At 43.9% G+C, this 23,661-nt stretch overlaps 1 protein-coding gene across 2 annotated transcripts in view; it reads right to left on the minus strand.

Moving 5' to 3' along the window:
- The window catches only part of smc2 (structural maintenance of chromosomes 2), a 68,930-nt gene extending 46,371 nt beyond the window's left edge, over nt 1-22,559 (minus strand). Inside the window, exons 1-5 of one of the 2 annotated variants that reach the window (XM_070887964.1) lie at nt 22,101-22,559; nt 13,596-13,745; nt 6,010-6,132; nt 2,431-2,469; nt 79-189 (exon numbers count right to left, since the gene is read on the minus strand). In XM_070887964.1, the coding sequence (XP_070744065.1) occupies nt 79-189; nt 2,431-2,469; nt 6,010-6,132; nt 13,596-13,745; nt 22,101-22,268 (591 nt within the window). In that variant the 5' untranslated portion in view covers nt 22,269-22,559. Of the gene's footprint in view, nt 1-78; nt 190-2,136; nt 2,207-2,430; nt 2,470-6,009; nt 6,133-13,595; nt 13,746-22,100 lie in introns of those variants that run through there. The other variant, XM_070887975.1, reaches the window with a different exon arrangement.
- Nucleotides 22,560-23,661: the final 1,102 nt, after the last annotated feature.

Raw genomic sequence — 23,661 nt, forward strand, 5'->3', positions numbered from 1 at the left:
ATAAAACAGAAAATGCTGGAAAACTGTGCCATTAACATTACATTATTATTTCACTTGCAATGGGGACAACCGATTTACCGTGTGAATTTCTTTCAGTTTGGCCTCCTTTTTCTCAATTGTTTTCTGGGCAGCTAACTTCTTGCACTCGTACATTCTGGTCCCTGCTGCTTCCTCAATCAAAGATAGAATCTAAGGAACAAGAATGAACAATTAGGTTCAGTATTGTCCTATAAACAGACAATATCAAAACTATTTTACAACAGAGTACTCCAAGCTGCACATTATAAAATAAAAAGACCAGTTGTAAACCCAGTGTATAGGTCACATCATTAACAGCCTGCAGACCTGGGATTGTGAACTCTATGCTGGCACAACCGATAGTACATTCAGCATATAACTGATTAGCATGAACGCTTTTTTTCTATAAACCACGGATGCATGAATCAAAGTGTATGTGCTGTAAAAGCAACATAACTCAGCAGACTTAAAATGGAACTCATTTATTTGAAGATTTGTAACATGCAGCTTTAAACCTTCTCTACACACGAATACAACTTTATCACATACAAGAAGACAGACAGACTGGTGAAATAGGCAACCACGTGGCAGATGAAGTTTAACACAGAAAAGAGTGAAGTGATGTGTTTTGGTAGAAAGAAAGAAAGCATTATGACATATAAACTAAATGGTACAATCCTAAAGGGGATGCATAAACAGAGAGACCCGGGGGTATGTGTGCATAAATTGTTGAAGGTGGCAGGGCAGGTTGAGAAAGCAGTTAAAAAGGCTTACGGGATCCTGGGCTTCATAAATAGGAGGTATAGAGTACTGGTGTGTGGAAATTATGGTGAACCTGGTTTGGCCCCAACTGGAATAGTGTGTCCAATTCTGGGCACCACACTTTAGGAAGGATGTGAAGGCCTTAGAGAAGATGCAGAAAAGATTTACGAGAATGATTCTAGGAATGAGGACTTTAGTTACGTTGTTAGGCTGGAGAAGCTGGGGATGCTCTCCTTGGGGCGGAGAAGATTGAGAGGAGATTTGATTGAGATGTTCAAAATCATGAGGTGTCTGGACAGGGTAGATAGAGAGAAACTGTTCCCATTAGCAGAAGGGTCAAGAACCAGAGGACAGAGATTTGAGGTGATTGGCAAAAGAACCAAAGGCGATGCAAGAAAAAAAATTTTACGCAGCGAGTGGTTCAGATCTGGAATGCACTGCCTGAAAGGGTGGTGGAGCCGACTCAATTTAACTTTCAAAAGGGAGTTGGATAATTATCTGAAGGAAAAGAAATTGCAGGGCTAAAGGGAAAAGGCAGAGGAGTAAGAATAGCCGAGAGTCGGCACGGGTATGACGGGCCAAAAGGTCTTCTTCCGTGCTGTAACCATTCTATGATTCTAAGAACATAATAAATAGGAGCAGGACGAGGCCATTCGGCTCCTTGAGTCTGCTCTGCCATTCAATAAGATCATGGTTGATCTTCTACCTCAACTCCATTTTCCTGCACTATTCCATAAATGCTGGATTCCCTTAATATTCAAAAGTCTCTTGATCTCTGTCTTGAATATATTCAACGACTGAGCATCCACAGCCCTCTGGGGTAGAGCATTCCAAAGATTCATCACCCTCTGAATGAAGAAATTTCTCCTCATCTCAGTCCTAAATGGCCAACCCCTTATTCTGAGACTATGACCTCTTGTTCTAGACTCCCCAGCCAGGGGAAACATCCTCCCTGCATTTACCCTGTCGAGCCCTGTAAGGAGGAGGTATATAGCAGGTAACGGCAGCCTCAAAAGCACTGCAAGGTTAATTCTTTCGGAGAAGGAAGATGGAACATATCTGAATAATTAATATTCTGGGCCAAGCACTGATAGGACAACGGTACACAAAGCAATTCCCCCCATAGGTTCCCCATCTCAGCTATTCAGTAATAGAGTGCATGTGATGGTAGTATGGATGAAAAAGAGAAATACATAATAGATGCAAAGCACTTGCTCACTAGCTCCAGCTCACCTAGGTACAGAAACTGCTCATCCATTCAGATTATTTGCCATTCTAACAAGCCTGAATCCCCCTTTATTCTGTTAAATGAGGAACCCGGACTTCCCTTTTCAGTTAAGTTATGGAATAGACTACCTCTTAACCGTTCTAAATGCTAAGCACTTGCTTCTTCGGCTATGTTCAGCTCGAGATCTCTTTTGCTTATAACCAAGTCCCACAGGTTGGAATGGGGGTTCACAGCCGACCTACTGCTCCTGCAACTCAACTCTGGCAACTCAGTTTTGCAGATGCTACCTCTCCAACACCGTGTACCAGTCTGAAAGAATTAAGAGTATAAAACACGACAAATCCACTCAGGTCAGAGCTACCATTCACATGGGTTATACAGGTAATTCATGGTATCAGGAAACAGACAAATAGAATACTTACTTCTGGAGGCTTCATATTCAGAACTTTAGTGATACGACCCTAAAAGCAAAATGAATGTTATTTTAAAAACTTAGCACATAAAATGTATAAAATGTAAGAAATGGTTTTCAATTAAAATGTTGCCACCTTTTCAATATTCAAACATACATTCAAACTGTATAACATTTTTAATACCATGTTTCATTAAATTCATTGACACATTTACAATAGAAACACATTTTAAAAGGCCATCTCTAAAAAGATCACGTGCTTTGAAACCTTTATATAACTTACAATCAGCAATACCTGAATGCAGCAGCGTATGCAAAATAATCTCTTTCTTTATAATCTGCAATCCACAGACATGCACATGACAGATAAAGTGATACAATACTTGTAAAGTAGGAAGCCTTCCTGAATACAACGGGGAGTTTACACAATTTTGTGTGTCTGATTCGCTAATTGATTATATTTTTCTTCCAACTATTACTTTCTCCTCTCCACTTCCATCAATATTCCCCTGCCCATATTGCATTCTTTGGTGAAGAGAGCAAGCAGACCACTGCTCCAACTTCTGAGAAGGGTGCTCAAGCTCTCAATTAGTTGTACACCAACCTGAGTGACTGCTTACCGAGTTTTCCCTCCCAACTCAGGGGCTTCGCCTGATGGCCAAGCTAGAATTATTGATATCATGAACATAACCCATTATTCATCCCACTCCATGTCACATGTCAAATCACCAAGCTGTGCTATAATTTTCCCCCAAAAATGTTGAATTAGTATTTCAAATGCTATATATTGAAGCCACATTTGGAACAGCCATGATGGAAAAGAATAGGCTTCCACAGTTGAATATTTTTTTGTCGTCGCTAACCTCATTAAGCCTGTAACTCTACAATGCACATCCCATATTTAAATGGTGGTATAGCACCCCCGCTACTGCTATGAATGGAAAGGCACAATTTCTTACTGATGCAGGCAGGGCTTATGCACAGCTCTTTTGAAAAAACAAAACTTGTACAACCTCATGATTTTAAACATTTACTTGATCCAATGTCAACAGAAATTTCGTTCATCGATATCTGGATTATAGATTTGTCTCTTAAAAAAATATATACATTTTACACCATGGAGTGGGGGTGGGGGCGGGGAAAGAGAGAGATGAGTGCAGGAAATTCCTTTCTGAAAGACAGGAACATAAAATATTCAAATGATACAGGACTTGAAGTACAACATCTCCCACATGGAACTCCATGTTTGAATCACTCCAATCAGGTTCCTGCCCCAGCACTGAAACAGCCCGATCAGTGTCACAAATGACATCCTATGTGACTGTGGAAAACTATCCCTCCTTGCCTTTCTCGACATGCTTGCAGCCTTTGACACAGTTGACCACACCATCCTCCTCCAACGCCTCTCCATCGATGTCCAGCTGGTTGGGGCTACACTTGCCTGGTTCTATTCTTATCCAGTCATAGCCAGAGAATCACCTTCAATGGCTTCTCTTCCCGCTCCCACACTGTTCCCTCTGGTGTCCCCCAAGGATCTATTCTGGGCCCCCTCCTATTTCTCATCTACATGCTTCCCCTTGGCAACATCATCCGAAAACAGGTACCACATGGATGCCGACGACACCCAGCTCTATCTCACCTTCACCTCTCTTAACCCCTCCGCTGTCTCTAAATTGCCACACTGCTTGTCCGACATCCAGTACTGGATGAGCAGAAATTTTCTCCAACAAAATATTGGGAAGACCGACGCCACTGTCTTTGGTCCCCGCCGCAAACTCCATCTCTCTCTCGGCATCATAGGACCGCCGATTTCCAACTCCTTAATGATCGCCTGACTCCACCCCTACTTCAGCTTAACTGCTGCTGAAACACTCATCCGTGCCTTTGTTACCTCTAGACTTGATTATTCCAACACACTCTTGGCCAGCCTCCCATCTTCCATAAATGTAAGCTCATCCAAAACTCTGCTGCCCGTGTTCTAATTCACACCAAGTCCTGTTCAACCATCACCCCTGTGCTCGCTGACCTCCATTGCCTCCCAGTTAAGCAACGCCTCAATTTTAAAATGGTTTTCAAATCCCTCCATGATCTCGCCTCTCCTCATCTCTGTAACCTCCTCCGGTACTACAACTCTCCAAGATCTCTGCACTTATCCAATTCTGGCCTCTTGTACATCCCCAATTTTAATGACTCCACCATTGGTGGCTGTGCCTTCAACTGCCTAGGCCCTAAGCTCTGGAATTCCTTCCCTAAACCTCTCCACCTCTCTTTCCTCCTTTAAGATGCTCTTTAAAACCTACCTCTTTGGCCAAGCTATTGGTCATCTGCTCTAATTATCTACTTTTTTGGCTCAGTGTCAAAATTTGTTTGACAACACTCCTGTGAAGCACCTTGGGATGTTTTACTATGTTAAAGGCGCTATAAAATACATGCTGCTGTTGTTTTCCTGGCCTAAACAACAGATCATAATCATATCCATATGTAATGGCCCACAACACCTCGTGTATGCCCAATTTTGAGTTACTAGATCGGTTCTTAATCTACCCCACATAGTACGGGGGTAGTAACACACCATAATTGAGAGAGTCCTCAGTGCGACGATGGAATTTTGTCTCCACAAGGACTGTTGTGTGGCCACTCTTACCAATACTGTCATGGATAGACACATTTGCAAGAGGTAGATTGGTGAGGACTGGTCAAATAGGCTATTCCCATTTGTTGGTTCTCTCACCACCTGTTGCAAGCCCAGTCTGGCAGCTATTTCCTTCAAACTCAGCCAGCTCGGTCAGAGATGATGCTACTTAACCACTCTTGGTGATCGATATTGACGTCCACGACCCATAGTACGCAGTGCACAGGAGGCCATTCAGCTCATTGTACTTGTGCTGGCTCTTTGATAGAGCTATCCAATTAGTCCCACTCCCCTGCTCTATCCCCATCGCCCTGTATTTGTTTTCTCTTCAAGTATTTATCCAATTCTCTTTTGAAGGTTACTACTGAATCTGCTTCCACCACACTTTCACGCACTGCATTCCAGATCACAACAGCTCGTTGTGTAAAAAAAGTGTTTAGTCAGGTTCTTTTGCCAATCACCATAAATCTATGTCCATGGTTATTAACACTTCTGCCACTGGGAACAGTTTCTCTATCAAAACCCTTCATGATATTAAACACCCCTATTAAATCTCTCCAAGGAGAACCAACCCAGCTTCTCCATCTCTCCACATAACTGAAGTCTCTCATCCCTGGTACTATTCTAGTAAATCCCTTCCGCACCCTCTCCAAGGCCTTGATGTCCTTCCTAAAGTGGAGTGCCCAGAATTGAACACAATACTGGAGCCGAGGCCTAACCCTTTAATTGTCTACATCCCTTTCAATTTCTCCTCCATTTCTCTCTGCTCTTTTCCAAATCTTCATGAAGCTGCAAATAATTATGTAAATGGTCCAACAAAATAGAGTGCTGTATAGCACAGCATTCTGGCAAGATTTGCATTAGTTTTTCACTATTTAGTACACAAAACAACAGCTCCCACATTTATTGGCTTAACGTATTGCTAGATGAAAAGCACTTGCATCTAAATGTACAAACCTGCATGATAAGGAAGTGCGGGTTGTTGACGTTCAGGCCAATTGAACAGAAGAGATCTTGCACTCTGGTGTTGTTTGCATTCACACCATTAATTAGGTACTTGTTTCTCCCACCAATTACCACCTGAAAAATGAAGTTTTATAAATGCCTTGCAATATGAATACAATAATTTCAAAAACACAGCTTTTTAAAGAAAAACATATCTGAAGTGCAATTAAGAGTCAATGTAGAAATCTGCAGATACTGTACGTCTAAAAACCTACATAAGCAATCTCAATCTTTTACATAAATCACAGTGCAATAGCAACAGAATGGTGAATTCCTCAAACAATCCAACCACCTTCATCCCATTTTATCAGATAAACACCAATCAATTCCACTGACAGTCCAGGATTAGAAAAATAAGTGATCAGTGTTGTTTAATGAGTTTGTGCAATATTGATTTTAATTAGGACTGCTTGTAAAACACACTTTGTGAAAATGTATTTGTTTTCATGCACTTTTAAGAACGGTTTACATAAAACAGATAAAAAGTTTTTTTTAAATGTTTGAATTAGAAATATGAACACAAAATAGGATGTCCAACAAAATCTGAAAAAAACATTAATATTTTAAGCACAGGCCCTATATAAGAACTGAAAAAAGACAAGATAGCTCTTTTATAACACTGTCCATATCAAAGAGGAGAGAAAATGGCAGCACAGGAAAAGATCAAGAGTTTTTTTTAAAAAGCTGCAAATGTTGGAGAACTGAAATTAAGTGTTGAAACTACGCAGTAGGCTTGTTAATATGGAGTTTAGGCCTTTCAGAACTGCAATGGTAAAGATCAAGAGTCAGGTATGTTAACTACTATTACTAGGGCAGCATCCTAGGCCCAACCATCTTCAGCTGCTTCATCAACGACTTTTCTTCCAACACAAGGTCAGAAATGAGGATGTTTTCTGATGATTGCACAGTGTTCAGTTCCATTCACATCTCCTCAGATAATGATGCAGTCAGTGCTCACATGCAGCAAGACCTGTACAACATTCAGGCTTGGGCTGCTAAGTGGCAAGTACATTTGCACCACACAAGTGCCAGGCAATAACCATCTCCAACAAGAGAGTCTAACCACCTCCTCATGACATTCATTCAACAGCATTATCATCGAATCCTCCACCATCACATCCTGGGAGTCACTATTGGCCAGAAACTTAACTGGCCCAGCCACATCAATACTGTGGCTGCGGCATACCGTGGCTGCAGTGTGTACCATCTACAAGATGCTACTCGCCAAGGCTTCTTCGACAGCACCCCCCAAACCCATGACCTCTACCACCTAGAAGGACAAGGGCAGCAAACGCATGGGAACATCATCCCCTCCAACTACCCCTCCAAGGTCACATAACATCCTGACTTGGAAATATATCGCTGTTCCTTCATCATCACTGGGTCAAAATCCTGGAACTCCCTCCCTAACAGGACTGTGGGAGTACCTTCACCACAAGGACTACAGCGGTTCAAGGCGGCGGCTCACCACCACCACCTTCTCAAGGGCAATTAGTGACAGGCAATAAATGCTGGCCTTGCCAGCAACGCCCGCATCCTGTGAATAATCTTTTTTTAAGCCAGCTAATGGATTTAATAGCCCGTGAACAATGTTCCCCCTCAGCTGCGCGGCTATGCAGCAATCTGCAAGGTCCCATGCAGACCACTTGTAAATACTGCGCATGTGCAGAAATTTAAAAGGAATTAAAAGTAACAGGCCACGCAGAACAAAGCGCAGCTGACAGGGAACATAGTCTGTGAACAGACTTTTTTCCAAAAAGGCTGAAAAGAGGTTAAAAAGTCATGGAAGATATATAATGGTCATCAGAGTCAGACTGAGAAATGGCAATAGAAAGAGTAAAGAGTTCCATAATAAAAGGAAACACGGTGGGACGTGAAACTGATAGAAAAATATAGGGAAGGGTGAACATAGGAACATGAGTAGACCATTCAGCCCATTCCGCCATTCAATGAGAACATGGCTATCTGTATCCTAACTCCACCCACCAGCCTTGGTTCCATACCCTTTAATACTTTTGGCAAGCAAAATCTAGCAATCTCAGATTTAAAATCAATTGAGATGGCATCTACTGCTTTTTGTGGGAGAGAGTTCCACACTTCTACAACCCTTTTTGTGAAGAAGTATTTCCTAGCTTTTCTCCTGAATGGCCTGGCTTCGATTTTAAGGTGTCCTTATCCTAGACTCCTCCAACAGTAGAAACAGTTTCTCTCTATCTACCCTATCAATTCCTTTCAAAATCCTAAAAATCTCAATCAAATCACCCCCATCTATATTTCAGGGAAGTTCTCCCAGCATTCTGGCCAACATTTGCCCCTCAAGCAACATCACCAAAACAGATTATCTAGTCATTTAAGTCATTAATGTTTGTGGGATCTCGCTTTCCACAATACGGCTGCCGCATTTTCCTACATTACAATAGTGACCTACATTCCCTTCAAGCTGTGTGGCCGCACTCCGGGATCCAGCGCAGCCGGCTTTTAAACAGTAAAAATGCGCAGACATGGTATTTTGAATGGGCCATGCGGCCCCCAAAAATGATGGGGAACATTGACAGTGACTACATTCAAAAGTACTTAATTGGCTGTAAAGTGCTTTGGGACACCCCAAGGTTGTGAAAGGCACTACATAAATGCATGTTCTTTCTTCCTTAAGGGTGGAAATAATAGAGGGCTGGAATTGCTAAAGGCAAAATTCACAGAGCTGCTGACTGCCCAGTTTCCGTTCCTGACATTAACCTTGTACAAGGCTGGAGCACTGCAGGAGACCAAACGTGGAAACGTCAGAGTGGGAATGGGAGGGAGAAAGGGAGAAAAATAATCATATGATTAGGCAGAGTCAACATGGTTTTATGAAAGGGAAATTGTGTTTGACAAATTAATGAGAGTTTCTGAGGATGTAACTAGCAGGATAGATAAAAGGGAACCAGTGGATATAGTACATTTGGACTTGCAAAAGGAATTCGATAAGGTGCCACATAAAAGGTTGTTAGGCAATATAAGGGCTCATATTAGCATGGATAGAGGATTGGTTAACGGACAGAAAGCAGAGAGTAGGGATAAACAGGTCATTTTCGAGTGGGGTGCCACAAAGATCAGTGCTTGGGCCTCAACTAATTACAATTTATATTAAATGACTTAGCTGAAGAGTCCTAATGTAATGTATCCAAGTTTGCTGACGATACAAAGCTAGGTGGGAAAGTAAGCTGTGAGGAGGACACAGAGCCTGCAAAGGGGTATAGACAGGTTAAGTGGGTGGGCAATAAGGTAGCAGATGGAGTACAATGTGAGATTATTCACTTTGGTAGAAAGAATAGAAAAACTGAATATATTTTAAATGGTGAGAAACTATTAGTTGATGGTGTTCAGGGAGAATTAGGTGTCCTCATACAGGAGAGTCAGCATGCAGGTACAGCAAGCAAAACGGAAGGCTTATTGCAAGGCGGTTGGAGTACAGGAGTAAGCAAGTCTTGTTACAATTGTACAGGGCTTTGGTGAGACCACACCTGGAATAATGTGTACAGTTTTGGTCTCTTGATCTGACTAAGGATATACTTGGAGGCGATGCAATGACGGTTCACTAGATTGATTCCTGGGATGAGGGTTGCCCTGTGAGGAAAGATGTAGTAGATTGGGTCTGGCCATTCTCTCGAGTTTAGAAGAATTAAAGGTGATCTCATTAAAACACAAGATTCTGAGGGAGATTAACAAGGTGGATGCGGAGAGGGTGTACCCCCGCCCTGAGTGGAGAGTCTAATATTAGAGATGAGAAGGCATTTCTTAAATCAAAGGGTTGAGAATTTTTGGAATTCTCTACCGCAAAGGGCTGTAGATGCTTAATCGTCGAGTATATTCAAGGCAGAGATGGATAAATTTTTGGACTCTTGGGGAATCAAGGGATATGCAGGTCAGGCGGAAAGTGGAGTTAAGAACATAAGAAATAGAGCAGGAGTAGGCTATACGGCCCCTCGTGCCTGCTACGCCATTTAATGCGATCATGGCTGTTCCGATCATGGACTCCGGTCCACTTCCCTGCCCACTCCCCATAACCCCTTGTCGGTTAAGACTGTCTCTGACTTAAATTTATTCAATGACCCAGCTCTCTGAGGCAGCGAATTCCACAGATTTACAACCCTCAGAAGAAATTCCTCCTCATCTCAGTTTTAAATGGGCAGCCCCTTATTCTAAGATTATGCCACCAAGTTCTAGTCTCCCCTATCAGTGGAAACATCCTCTCTGCATCCATCTTGTCAAGCCCCCTCATAATCTTATATGTTTCGATAAGATCACCTCTCATTCTTCTGAATTCCAATGAGTACAGGCCCAACCTACTCAACCTTTCCTCAAAAGTCAACCCCTCATCTCCGGAATCAACCTAGTGAACCTTCTCTGAACTGCCTCCAAAGCAAGTATATCCTTTCTTAAATATGGAAACCAAAACTGCACGTGGTATTCTAGGTGTGGCCTCACCAATACCCTGTATAACTGTCGCAAGATTTCCCTGCTTTTATATTCGCTTTGCAATAAAGGCCAAGATTCCATTGGCCTTCCTGATCACTTGCTGCACCTGCATACTAACCTTTTGTGTTTCATGCACCAGGACCCCCAGGTCCCGCTGTACTGCAGCACTTTGCAATTTTTCTCCATTTAAATAATAACTTGCTCTTTGATTTTTTTCTGCCAAAGTGCATAACCTCACATTTTCCAACATTATACTCCATCTGCCAAATGTTTGTCCACTCACTTCGCCTGTCTATGTCCTTTTGCAGGTTTTGTGCGTCCTCCTCACACGTTGCTTTTCCTCCCATCTTTGTATAATCAGCAAACTTGGCTACGTTACACTCGGTCCCTTCATCCAAGTCATTAATATAGATTGTAAATAGTTGGGGTCCCCGCACTGATCCCCTGCGGCATCCCACTAGTTACTGACTGATTCATTCTCTGGTTGCCATTTATCCTGACTCTCTGTTTTCTGTTAGTTAGTCAATCCTCTATCCATGCTAATATATTACCCCCAACCCAGTGAACTTTTATCTTGTGCAGTAACTGTTTATGTGGCACCCTGTCAAATACCTTCTGGAAGTCCAAATACACCACATCCACTGGTTCCCCTTTATCCACCCTGTTCGTTACATCTTCAAAGAATTCCAGCAAATTTGTCAAACATGACTTTCCCTTCATTAATCCATGCCCACTCCTGCCTGACTGAATTATGCTTTTCCAAATGTCCTGCTTCTTTAATAATGGACTCCAACATTTTCCCAACCACAGATGTCAAGCTAACTGGTCTATAGTTTCCTGCTTTTTGTCTGCCTTTTTTAAATAGGGGCGTCACATTTGCAGTTTTCCAATCTGATGGGACCTCCCCAGAATCCAGGGAATTTTGGTAAATTACAACCAACGCATCCACTATCCCTGCCGCTACTTCTCTTAAGACCCTAGGATGCAAGCCATCAGATCCAAGGGATTTACCTGCCTTTAGTCCCATTATCTCACTGAGTACCACCTCCTTAGTGATTGTGATTGTGTTAAGTTCCTCCCCCGCTTTAGCCCCTTGACCATCCACTGTTGGGATATTTTTAGTGTCCTTTACCATAAAGACTGATACAAAATAGTTGTTCAGGAGTTTCTGCCATCTCCATGTTTCCCATTACTAATTCTCCGGTCTCGTCCACTAAGGGACCAACATTTACTTTAGCCACCCTTTTCCTTTTTATATACGTATAAAAACTCTTGCTATCTGTTTTTATATTTCGTGCTAGTTTACTTTCATAGTCTATCTTCCCTTTCTTAATCATTTTTTAGTCATTCTTTGCTGACTTTTAAAAACGTCCCAATCTTCAGTTCTCCCACTAGTTTTGGCCACTTTGTATGCCCTTGTTTTTAAATTAGATACCATCCTTTATTTATGTCGATAGCCACGGATGGCTATCTTTCCTCCTCACTGGAATATATTTTGAGAGAGTTATGAAATATCTCCTTAAATGTACACCACTGTTCATCAACTGTCCTACACTTTAATCTATTTTCCCAGTCCACTTTAGCCAACTCTGCCCTCACAACTTTGTAGTCTCCTTTATTTAAGCTTAGTACGCTGATTTGAGATCCAACTTTGTCGCCTTCCATCTGAATTTGAAATTCAAACATGCTATGGTCACTCATTCCCAGGGGATCCTTTACTAAGAGATTGTTTATTAATCCTGTCTCATTACACAGGACCAGATCGAAGATAGCCTGCCCCCTGATTGATTCCGTTACATACTGCTCAAGGAAAAGTTGAGATCGAAGATCAGCCAGGAGCAGGCTAGAGGCCATATGGCTTACTCCTAATTCTTGAGTCCTTAAATCTATCGTTATCCTTCACTCAAGATGAAGAACTTAATTCTCCAGCTGTAAAACACAAGGTGAAATAATCCTACATAGTTTCTCAGCCCTAACATGGATGTGATTGCCTCTGTTCTTGCTTGACTATCAAAATGGGACAGATAGTGCATCTTGGACAATCTTGTTCCAGTTATTAAAGTCCATGCAGACAGGGGCTATAGACTCTATGGGTTCAATGAAACCCACATGCAATCTGCTATATTGTCTACTGCTACTTTTAATGAACTGGTTCTATAGTTTGTAGCCTAAAAAACGTTGTTTATTCAGCCACTTTCCCCATGTCTAGCTCACAAGACAGGTCCTGACATATCAAATAAGTTAACTACAGTAAAAGCATTTCTGTTCAACTCCTGGGTTTGCTACATTACCCAATATTGTGCAAGGTCACACTTTGGTTCATAGATCGTAAAGATTTGCAGGTGTAGTCTGCGACACTAAACACAACAGAAATACAGCAGTGCTGTAAAAGACGCAACACTCCTGCTTCAGGAGCCAGCAAAACTAGCTTAGAGGTGGTTTCTGCCACCACCTCAAGACCGTGATGCTCTCAGTAGCAATTATTGTTCTTCTTAGGTGGTCCCTCGAATCGAGGATGACTTGCTTCCACATCAAAAAGTGATGAGTTTAATGAGTTCCCAGATGTTTCAATAAAGGACCTAATATTCCAGGTCCCAAATTGCATATTGAAAAGGTGAAAGATGCCTGTGCGTGGATTTTTTTAATGTGTGGTGGCCGTTGCACACCAGCCACCACAGTAGCAAATATAAATCAGTCAAATATAAATCCTTCGTCTGGAAGCAAAAGTTGTTATCTGCTTGGTCACAGATGCCTCAATTATTGGCTTATACCCATCTTTCCCGACCATCGGGGAAAGTCCAGCAGCCCAGATATTAAGTTGAAAACTGCAATTTGTTCACAATTATTTATTGCACCAGTGCTACGGAATCCACCCCGCAATGCAGAACAGGGATTCAAGAGCCGAAAAGGGAAGGCGTGGGGAAAAAAAGTGGAAAGGGGATGTTACATCGAAATCTTCCTAACAACTCAATGTTTAATCTCCCGTAGTTGCCTAAAAAAAAAGTATCGTTAAATAAAATTCACTGTTTTCATTGCAGCAATGTGAAATTTTAAATAGAATAAAAACATTGGAAAAGTACCTGTCTTGAGACTGTAATTTCATCATGTGTCTCAAAGCCCAGAGGACTTTGCTTTTTGTCAAAGTTGTCAAAGGTAATTGAAACAGTGGCTTTTGTAATCCCTGCTTGTCCATTTTTGTAGACCAAATCCTGAAGGTTGGAGGCTCGCACCTATAACAGAAAACAAAAAATCAATGAAAGTTTCAGCATGAACACCTTTTCAAAATCAAAAACATTTTGAATTTTATATTGCTCCCTGATTAAGCAGCAGAGTTTAATTAGTACTCAAAATTAACTCAGTCAATGACATTGGTTTCCATAAAACCTATTGATTACCACTCAAATAATTTCTAAATCAATGTGCACCAAAGAAATATACAGTACATCATCATCATAGGCAGTCCCTCAGAGTCGAGGATAGCTTGCTTCCACTCTAAAAGTGAGTTCTCAGGTGGCTGAAGAGTCCACTGCGGGAATTACAGTCTCTGTCACTGGTGGGGCAGTCAGTGGTTGAAGGAAAAGGTGGGTGGTTGGAGGGGGGCCCTGGGTTGACGCCGCTCCTTCAGCTATCTACGCTTGATTTCTGCTTGCTCTCAGCGAAGAGACTTGAGGTGCTCAGCGCCGTCCCGGATGCTCTTCCTCCACTTTGGGTGGTCTAGAGCTAGGAATTCCCAGGTGCCAGTGGAGATGTTGCACTGTATGAACAAGGCTTTGAGGGTGTCCTTGAAGCGTTTTCTCTACCCACCTGGGGCTCGCTTGCCGTGACAAAGCTCCGAGTAGAGCGCTTGCTTTGAGATTCTCGTGTCGGGCATGCGGACGATGTGACTCGCCCAACGGAGCTGATCGAGCATGGTCAATGCTTCGATGTTGGGGATGTTGGCCTGAGCAAGAACACAGACGTTGGTGCGTCTGTCCTCCCAATGGATTTGCAGGATCTTGCGGAGGCAGCGCTGGTGGTACTTCTCCAGCACTTTGAGATGTTTGCTGTATATGATCCACATTTCTGAGCCATAAAGGAGGGCGGGTATCACTTCTGCCCTGTAGACCATAAGCTTGGTGCCAGATTTGAGGTCCTGGTCTTCAAACCCTCTTTTCCTCAGGCAACTAAAGGCTGGCGCACTGGAGGCAGTGTTGGTCCTAGTCATCGATGTCTGCCCTTGTGACAGTAGGCTCCCGAGGTATGGAAAATGGTCCACGTTGTCCAAGGCCCCACCGTGGATTTTGATGACCGGGGGCGCAGTGCTGTGTGGCGGGGGTCATGTGGAGGATCTTTGTCTTTGTTTAGCGCAAGGCCCATGCTTTCGTATGCCTCGGTGAAGGTGTTGACGATGACTTGGAGTTCGGCCTCAGAGTGTGCGCAGATGCAAGCATCGTCTGCGTACTGTAGTTCAATGACAGAGAATGGGATGATCTTGGATCTGGCCTGGAGGCGACGAAGGTTGAACAGATTCCCATTTGTTCTATAGTTTAGTTCCAATCCAGCGGGGAGCTTGCGGAGGGTGAGATGAAGCATTGCAGCAAGGCATCATGGCAACACCCTCACTCCAAGCACTGGCATCTGCTCGACAACGTCATCGTCCAAGCGAGGGACCATAAGTATGTGCGCATCACCCGCGCTATGACATAGAAACATAGAAAATAGGTGCAGGAGTAGGCCATTCGGCCCTTCTAGCCTGCACCGCCATTCAATGAGTTCATGGCTGAACATGCAACTTCAGTACCCCATTCCTACTTTCTCACCATACCCCTTGATTTCCCTAGTAGTAATGACAGGAGTCAACGAATGCTGGACGGACCACTGCCTAATCCGCTCCGTCATTATCAATATAGTCCCAAAACAGCAATGGCAACAGAAACAATGCCGCAGGAAAATCAACGCAGAGGCACTCAAAGACCCTGATAAAAAAGCCTTATTTAGCCAGCGCCTCACTGCCAACCTGCCGACCCTCGACGATGCAGGGTGCCCACAGCGCCTGGTCTTCCCTCAAGGCTTCCATAATCAGCACCTACGAAGAGACCCTCGGTCACACGACCAGGAAACACCAAGACTGGTTTGGCGAGAACGGCCAGGAGATAATAAGCCGCAAGCGAAAGGCATTTCTGAATTTAAAGCAGCAACCCAACTCGAGAGCAAGAAAGCAGCTCTATAGATGGCTGAAGGGCGAGGTCCAACAAAAAACCCACTACCCAAAGGGTGGAGAAAGCACAGGAGATCCAGCAGCTAGCCAACAACCATGACGTGGGAGGATTCTTCAGCACAGTCAAGACCACCTACGGCCCAAGCACCCAAGGCCCTACCCCACTGTTGGTCAAGAACGGAGGTGTACTCATCAAGGACGCTTAGAAACAATAAAACAATAAACCTCTTAACCCCTTTATAAACTTAAAATTACTGCAAGATCACTCCCTTTGTCCCTTGTTGTGAAAAGTGGCATTACATTTCCATTGGGAACACCAGTTACTTTTAGAAAGCATCTGGGAAGATGCTACACAACAAAATAAAACATCCCAAGGCGCTTCAAAGGACACAATTTGACACCGAGCCACATAAGGAAATATTAGGACATGTGACCTAAAGCTTGGTCAAAGAGATAGGTTTTAAGAAGAGTCTTATAGGAGGAGAGAGGGGGAAGAGAGGCGGAGAGGTTTAAGGAGGGAATTCCAGAGCGTAGGGCCTACAGCAATGGCAGGGCGACTGATAGTGGGGATGCACAAGTGGCCAGAATTGGAGGAACGCAGAATTCTCGGAGGGTTGTAGGGCTAGAAGAGGTTACAGATAAAAGGGAAAAGGGACATGAAAGGTCACGAAGGGATTTGCAAACAAGCTTTAAAATTGTAAATTTGAGGCGTTGGCGGACCAGGATCCAAAGTCAGTCAGTGAACATAGGGATTATGGGCAATGTTCACTAATTTTCTTCCCTGCGCGGGCCTTTTAAATTTGCTGTGCAGCCACGCAAGCACAATATCTCTTCTAGCCTCAACGTTGGTGAGCAGCCAGTGCAGGACCTCGTAATTGGTGCGTGGCCACGCACCTCAACGGGAACATTGGTGATGGGTGAGTGGGACTTGGTGCGAGTCAGGGTACAGGCAGCAGAGCTTTGGCCGAGCTCAAATTTACGAAAGATGCAAGATGAGCATCCAGCCAGGAGAGCATAGTTTATGGAGGGTGGAAAATGGATAAGCCGAGAGGATAGTTGAGTCTGGAGGCAAGAAAAGCATAAATGAAGGTCTGAGAATCAGATGGGCTGAGGCATGGGTGGAGATGGATGATATTACAGAGGTGGAAGTAAGCTGTGTTGGTGATGGAGAGGATATGGGGTCTGAAGCTCAGCTCAGATTAGCCATATAGATTACCACGGTTCAGTCTGGTTCAGCCTCAGACAGTGGCCAGGGAGTGGGATGGAATCAGTGGCGAGGGAACAGAGTCTTCGGTCTTCCCAATATTTAATTGGAAGAAATTTCTGCTCATCAAACAAGTAGAGTGGCAAATCAGATGCAATGGAGGGATCGAGAGAGATGGTGGCGAGGTAGAGCTGGGTATCGTCAGAGTATATGTGGAATCTGACATTGTGTTTTCAGATGATGTTGCACAAGATTTCTTTTTTTAAAAACACACACTGTGGATACAAATTGTAAACTATAAGCTCAAAACACTGGTGAAAATATTAGACTCTTGCATAATAAAACAATCTAACTTATTGTGTCACCATAAAGCATTGTTTCTGGTCATAGGCCTATCCCCAGGGCTGTTTTAGTTGCTGGTGATTATAATGAAAGCTCATTAACCTGCAACGTTAACTCGGTTTCTCTCTCCACAGATACTGCCTCACTTGCTGAGTATCTCCAGCATTTTCTGTTTTTAATAGTGAAATGGCTGCTTTTTTGGAACTGCTGGTCAAGTTGAGAGTTATGTAGGCTAGTATGTATGATTTAGAATTATAGCAATTAGTGCACCAATGCAGGGTATAATATTAGTTTAAATATTTAGACTTTTATTTTATTTGTACTTCAGTTATGTGCCGAGACCAGAGAAGCTGGGGTAGTTCTCCTTAGAGTAGAGATGGTAATGGGGAGATTTTATAGAGGTGTTCAAAATCATGAAGGGTTTTGGCAGAGTAAATATTTCCAGTGGCAGTAGGGTTAGTACCCAGAGAACACAGAATTAAGTTATTGGCAAAAGAACCAGGAGGAAAATTCAGAGGCGGGGGGGGGGGGGGGGGGGGAAGACTTATTAGCAATCTTGTTGTGCAAGGCCCCCTGGGGAAGAGTGACCATAACATGGTAGAATTCTTTATTAAGATGGAGAGTGACAGTGTTAATTCGGAGATTAGGGTCCTGAACTTAAGGAAAGGTAACTTCGATGGTATGAGGCATGAATTGGTTAGGATAGACTGGCAAATGATACTTAAAGGGTTGACAGTGGATAGGCAATGGCAGACATTTATAGATTACATGGATGAACTTCAACAATTGTACATCCCTGTCTGGAGTAAAAATAAAACAGGGAAGGTAGCTCAACCATGGCGAACAAGATAAATTAGGGATAGTGTTAAATCCAAGGAAGTGGCATATAAATTGGCCAAAAAAAAGCAGCAAACCTGAGGACTGGGAGAAATTTAGAATTCAGCAGAGGAGGACAAAGGGTCTAATTAGGAGGGGGAAAATAGAGTATGAGAGGAAGCTTGCAGGGAACATAAAAACTGACTGCAAATGCTTCTATAGATACGTGAAGAGAAAAAGATTAGTGAAGACCAATATAGATCCTTTGCAGTCAGAATCAGGTGAATTTATAATGGGGAACAAAGAAATGGCAGAACAACTGAACAAATACTTTGGCTCTGTCTTCACTAAGGAAGACACAAATAACCTTCTGGAAATACTAGGGGTTCGAGGGTTTAGCGAAAAGGAAGAACTGAAGGAAATCCTCATTAGTCAGGAAATTGTGTTAGGGAAATTGATGGGATTGAAGGCCAATAAATCCTCATGGCTTGATAGGCTGCATCCCAGAGTACTTAAGGAAGTGGCCCTAGAAATACTGGATGCATTGATGGTTATTTTCCAACAGTCTATAGACTCTGGATCAGTACCTATGGATTGGAGGGTCGCTAATGTAACCCCACTTTTTAAAAAAGGGAGAGGGAAAACAGGGAATTATAGACTGGTTAGCCTGACATCAGTGGTGGGGAAAATGTTAGAATCAATTATTAAAGATGAAATAGTAGCGCATTTGGAAAGCACTGACAGGGTCGGTCCAAGTTAGCATGGATTTATGAAAGAGAAATCATGCTTGACAAATCTTCTAGAATTTTGTGAGGATGTAACTAGTAGAGTGGACAGGGGCGAACCAGTGGATGTGGTGTATTTGGACTTTCAAAAGGCTTTTGACAAGGTCCCACACAAGAGATTAGTGCGCAAAATTAAAGCACGTGGTATTGGGGGTAATGTATTGACGTGGATAGAGAACTGGTTGGCAGACAGGAAGCCAAGAGTAGGAATAAAGTGTCAGGCAGTGACCAGTGGGGTGCCGCATGGTTCCGTGCTGCGACCCCAGCTATTTACAATATACATTAATGATTTAGATGAAGGAATTGAATGTAATATCTCCAAGTTTGCAGATGACACTAAGCTGGGTGGCGGTGTGAACTGTGAGGAGGATGCTAAGCGGCTGCAGGATGACTTGAACATAGAAACATAGAAAATAGGTGCAGGAGCAGGCCATTCAGCCCTTCTAGCCTGCACCGCCATTCAATGAGTTCATGGCTGAACATGCAACTTCAGTACCCCCTTCCTGCTTTCACGCCATACCCCTTGATCCCCCGAGTTGTAAGGACTTCATCTAACTCCCTTTTGAATATATTTAGTGAATTGGCCTCAACTACTTTCTGTGGTAGAGAATTCCACAGGTTCACCACTCTCTGGGTGAAGAAGTTTCTCCTTATCTCGGTCCTAAATGGCTTACCCCTTATCCTTAGACTGTGACCTCTGGTTCTGGACTTCCCCAACATTGGGAACATTCTTCCTGCATCCAACCTGTCCAAATCCGTCAGAATTTTAAACGTTTCTATGAGGTCCCCTCTCACTCTTCTGAACTCCAGTGAATACAAGCCCAGTTGATCCAGTCTTTCTTGATAGGTCAGTCCCACCATCCCGGGAATCAGTCTGGTGAATCTTCGCTGCACTCCCTCAATAGCAAGAATGTCCTTCCTCAAGTTAGGAGACCAAAACTGTACACAATACTCCAGGTGTGGCCTCACCAAGGCCCTGTACAACTGTAGCAACACCTCCCTGCCCCTGTACTCAAATCCCCTCGCTATGAAGGCCAACATGCCATTTGCTTTCTTAACCGCCTGCTGTACCTGCATGCCAACCTTCAATGACTGATGTACCATAACACCCAGGTCTCGTTGCACCTTCCCTTTTCCTAATCTGTCACCATTCAGATAATAGTCTGTCTCTCTGTTTTTACCACGAAAGTGAATAACCTCACATTTATCCACATTATACTTCATCTGCCACGCATTTGCCCACTCACCTAACCTATCCAAGTCACTCTGCAGCCTCATAGCATCCTCCTCGCAGCTCACACTGCCACCCAACTTAGTGTCATCCGCAAATTTGGAGATACTACATTTAATCCCCTCGTCTAAATCATTAATGTACAATGTAAACAGCTGGGGCCCCAGCACAGAACCTTGCGGTACCCCACTAGTCACTGCCTGCCATTCCGAAAAGTACCCATTTACTCCTACTCTTTGCTTCCTGTCTGACAACCAGTTCTCAATCCACGTCAGCACACTACCCCCAATCCCATGTGCTTTAACTTTGCACATTAATCTCCTGTGTGGGACCTTGTCGAAAGCCTTCTGAAAGTCCAAATATACCACATCAACTGGTACTCCTTTGTCCACTTTATTGGAAACATCCTCAAAAAATTCCAGAAGATTTGTCAAGCATGATCTCCCTTTCACAAATCCATGCTGACTTGGACCTATCATGTCACCATTTTCCAAATGAACAGGTTAGATGAGTGGGAAAATGCATGGCAGATGCAGTATAATGTGGATAAATGTGAGGTTATCCACTTTGGTGGCAAAAACAGGAAGACAGAATATTATCTGAATGGTGACAGATTCAGAAAAGGGGAGGTGCAACAGGATCTGGGTGTCATGGTACATCAGTCATTGAAGTTTAGCATGCAGGTACAGTAGGCGGTGAAGAAGGCAAATGGCATGTTGGCCTTCATAGCTAGCAGATTTGAGTATAAGTGCAGGGAGGTCTTACTGCAGTTGTACAGAGCCCTGGTGAGGCCACACCTGAAATCTTGTGTTCAGTTTTGGTCTCCTAATCTGAGGAAGGACATTCTTGCTATTGAGGGAGTATAGCGAAGGTTCACCAGATTGATTCCTGGGATGGCAGGACTGACATAGGAGGAGAGACTGGATCAACTGGGCTTGTATCCAGTGGAGTTTAGAAGAATGAGAGGGGATCTCAAAGAAACATACAAAATTCTGACAGGATTGGACAAGTTAGAGGCAGGAACAATGTTCCCGTTGCTGGGGAGTTCCAGAAGCAGGGGACACAGTCTAAGAATAAAGGGTAAGCCATTTAGGACCGAGATGAGGAGAAACTTCTTCACTCAAAGAGTGGTTAACCTGTGGAATTCTCTACCGGAGAAAGTTGTTGAGGCCAGTTTGTTAGATATATTCAAATGGGAGTTAGATGTGGCCCTTACGGCCAAAGGGATCAAGGGGTATGGCGAGAAAGCAGGAAAGGGGTACTGAGGTTGAATGATCATCCTGCAAGCTTCCTCTCATACTCTATTTTCCCCCTCCTAATTAAACCCTTTGTCCTCCTCTGCTGAATTCTAAATTTCTCCCAGTCCTCAGGTTTGCTGCCTTTTCTGGCCAATTTATATGCCTCTTCCTTGGTTTTAACACTATTCCTAATTTCCCTTGTTTGCCATGGTTGAGCCACCTTCCTTGTTGGGGAAGGGGACGCACTGACCCGGGACAGGTTGGGGAAGGGGACGCACTGACCTGGGACAGGTTGGGGAAGGGGACGCACTGACCCGGGACAGGTTGGGGAAGGGGAAGGGGACGCACTGACCTGGGACAGGTTGGGGAAGGGGACGCACTGACCCGGGACAGGTTGGGGAAGGGGAAGGGGACGCACTGACCCGGGACAGGTTGGGGAAGGGGACGCACTGACCCGGGACAGGTTGGGGAAGGGGAAGGGGACGCACTGACCTGGGACAGATTGGGGAAGGGGACGCACTGACCCGGGACAGGTTGGGGAAGGGGAAGGGGACGCACTGACCTGGGACAGGTTGGGGAAGGGGACGCACTGACCCGGGACAGGTTGGGGAAGGGGAAGGGGACGCACTGACCTGGGACAGGTTGGGGAAGGGGAAGGGGACGCACTGACCCGGGACAGGTTGGGGAAGGGGACGCACTGACCCGGGACAGGTTGGGGAAGGGGACGCACTGACCTAGGACAGGTTGGGGAAGAGGAAGGGGACGCACTGACCTGGGACAGGTTGCTGATCCCCAGCAGGAAGCAGATGGAGTCGAGGATGTTGGATTTGCCGCTGCCGTTCAGGCCGGTAATGGCGTTAAAGAGCGGGTCAAAGCCGTTGATTTCTGTTCTCTGCGCGTAAGACTTGAAGCCGTCGATGATGATGGACTTGACGTACATTTTTCCCTGTTATAATTTATATTTTATTCCGACCTTTATTTTCAATCAGGTGAGAGCCCGACTCGCCGCTCGAGCTCCTGCCGTCACTTTGAATTTTGGCGCCAATTGCCGACCGTTCATTCAAAGTGTCAGCCCCCAGCTTTACACATTATATCAGTAGATATATATGTGTGTGTTTTAAAAAACTTAAACTGCAACGTACAGCAACTGTTGCACAAACAACAGCCTTGTATTGTAAAATTATAAAATATTTTCCTCGTTCAGGCAAATTCTGCGCCGACTTCCAAACGGGTCCTCGGCCTAAGTGGGAGTATGTCACTAATAATAGGCGGGTCTCGTTGCAGTGACGTCATCTCATTTAGTCTGAGGTTCCCACTTGGAGCTGCTCTTAAAGGGACCGTTTGTTACTGTTGAGTTGAACGTGTTACCTGGAATACTGCATATAATTTACAGCACAGAAACAGATCATTCGGCCCAACTGGTCCATGCTGGTTTTTATGCTCCTTAAGAACCTCTTCTCACCCCTTTTTATTTCACCCTATCAGCATCTCCTTCTACAAAAGCAAAATACACCAGATGCTGGAAATCTGAAATAAAACAGAAAATGCTGGAAATACTCAGCAGGTCTGTGGAAAGAGAAACAAAGTTAATGTTTCAGGTCGATGGGGGTTGGGGGCGGGAAGAACAAAAGGATTGTGATTAGGTGGCTGACAGGAGAGATTAAATGACAAAAGGGGTGATGGGCTAAAGCAAAAGGAGATGGTAATGCGACAAGTAAAGAAACAAAAGATGCGTGTAAATGGGAATGGCAGAATCATCAACTGCTGCCATCTGATAAAATAGGGGCAGATGTTACGGTCTGACATTGTTGAACTCAATGTTGAGTCCAGTAGGCTGTAAAGTGTCTGTGCTTTGTACAATCATACCTTTTTTCATTTAATCACTCCTGCCTTCCACCCTATCACAGACCTTCCATTTTGTTCTTTTCCCCACCCCTGCATTTGCTTAAAATCTGTTACATCTCTAACTTTTTCCAGTTCGGACGAAAGGTCATCGACCTGAAACATGAACTCTGTTTCTCACTCCACAGATGCTGCCTGACCTGCTAAGTATTTCCAGCATTTTCTGTTTTTATTTCAGCATATCTTCTATGTCTTCCTCCCTCATATGTTTTTCTAGCTTCCCCTTAATTGTATCTATGTCATTCGCCTCAACTACTCCAAGTGGTAGCGAGTTCCACATTCTCACCACTCTCTGGGTGAAGATGTTTCTCTGGAATTCCTTAATGGATTTATTAGTGACTATCTTATATTTATGACCTCTAGTTTTAGACTTCCCCCACAAGTGAAAAATTCCTCTACATCTACATGCACAGAATGTATGCACTGCCTTC

This window comes from Pristiophorus japonicus, chromosome 1 (genome assembly GCF_044704955.1).
Source record: "Pristiophorus japonicus isolate sPriJap1 chromosome 1, sPriJap1.hap1, whole genome shotgun sequence".
Classification (NCBI taxonomy): Eukaryota; Metazoa; Chordata; class Chondrichthyes; family Pristiophoridae; genus Pristiophorus; species Pristiophorus japonicus.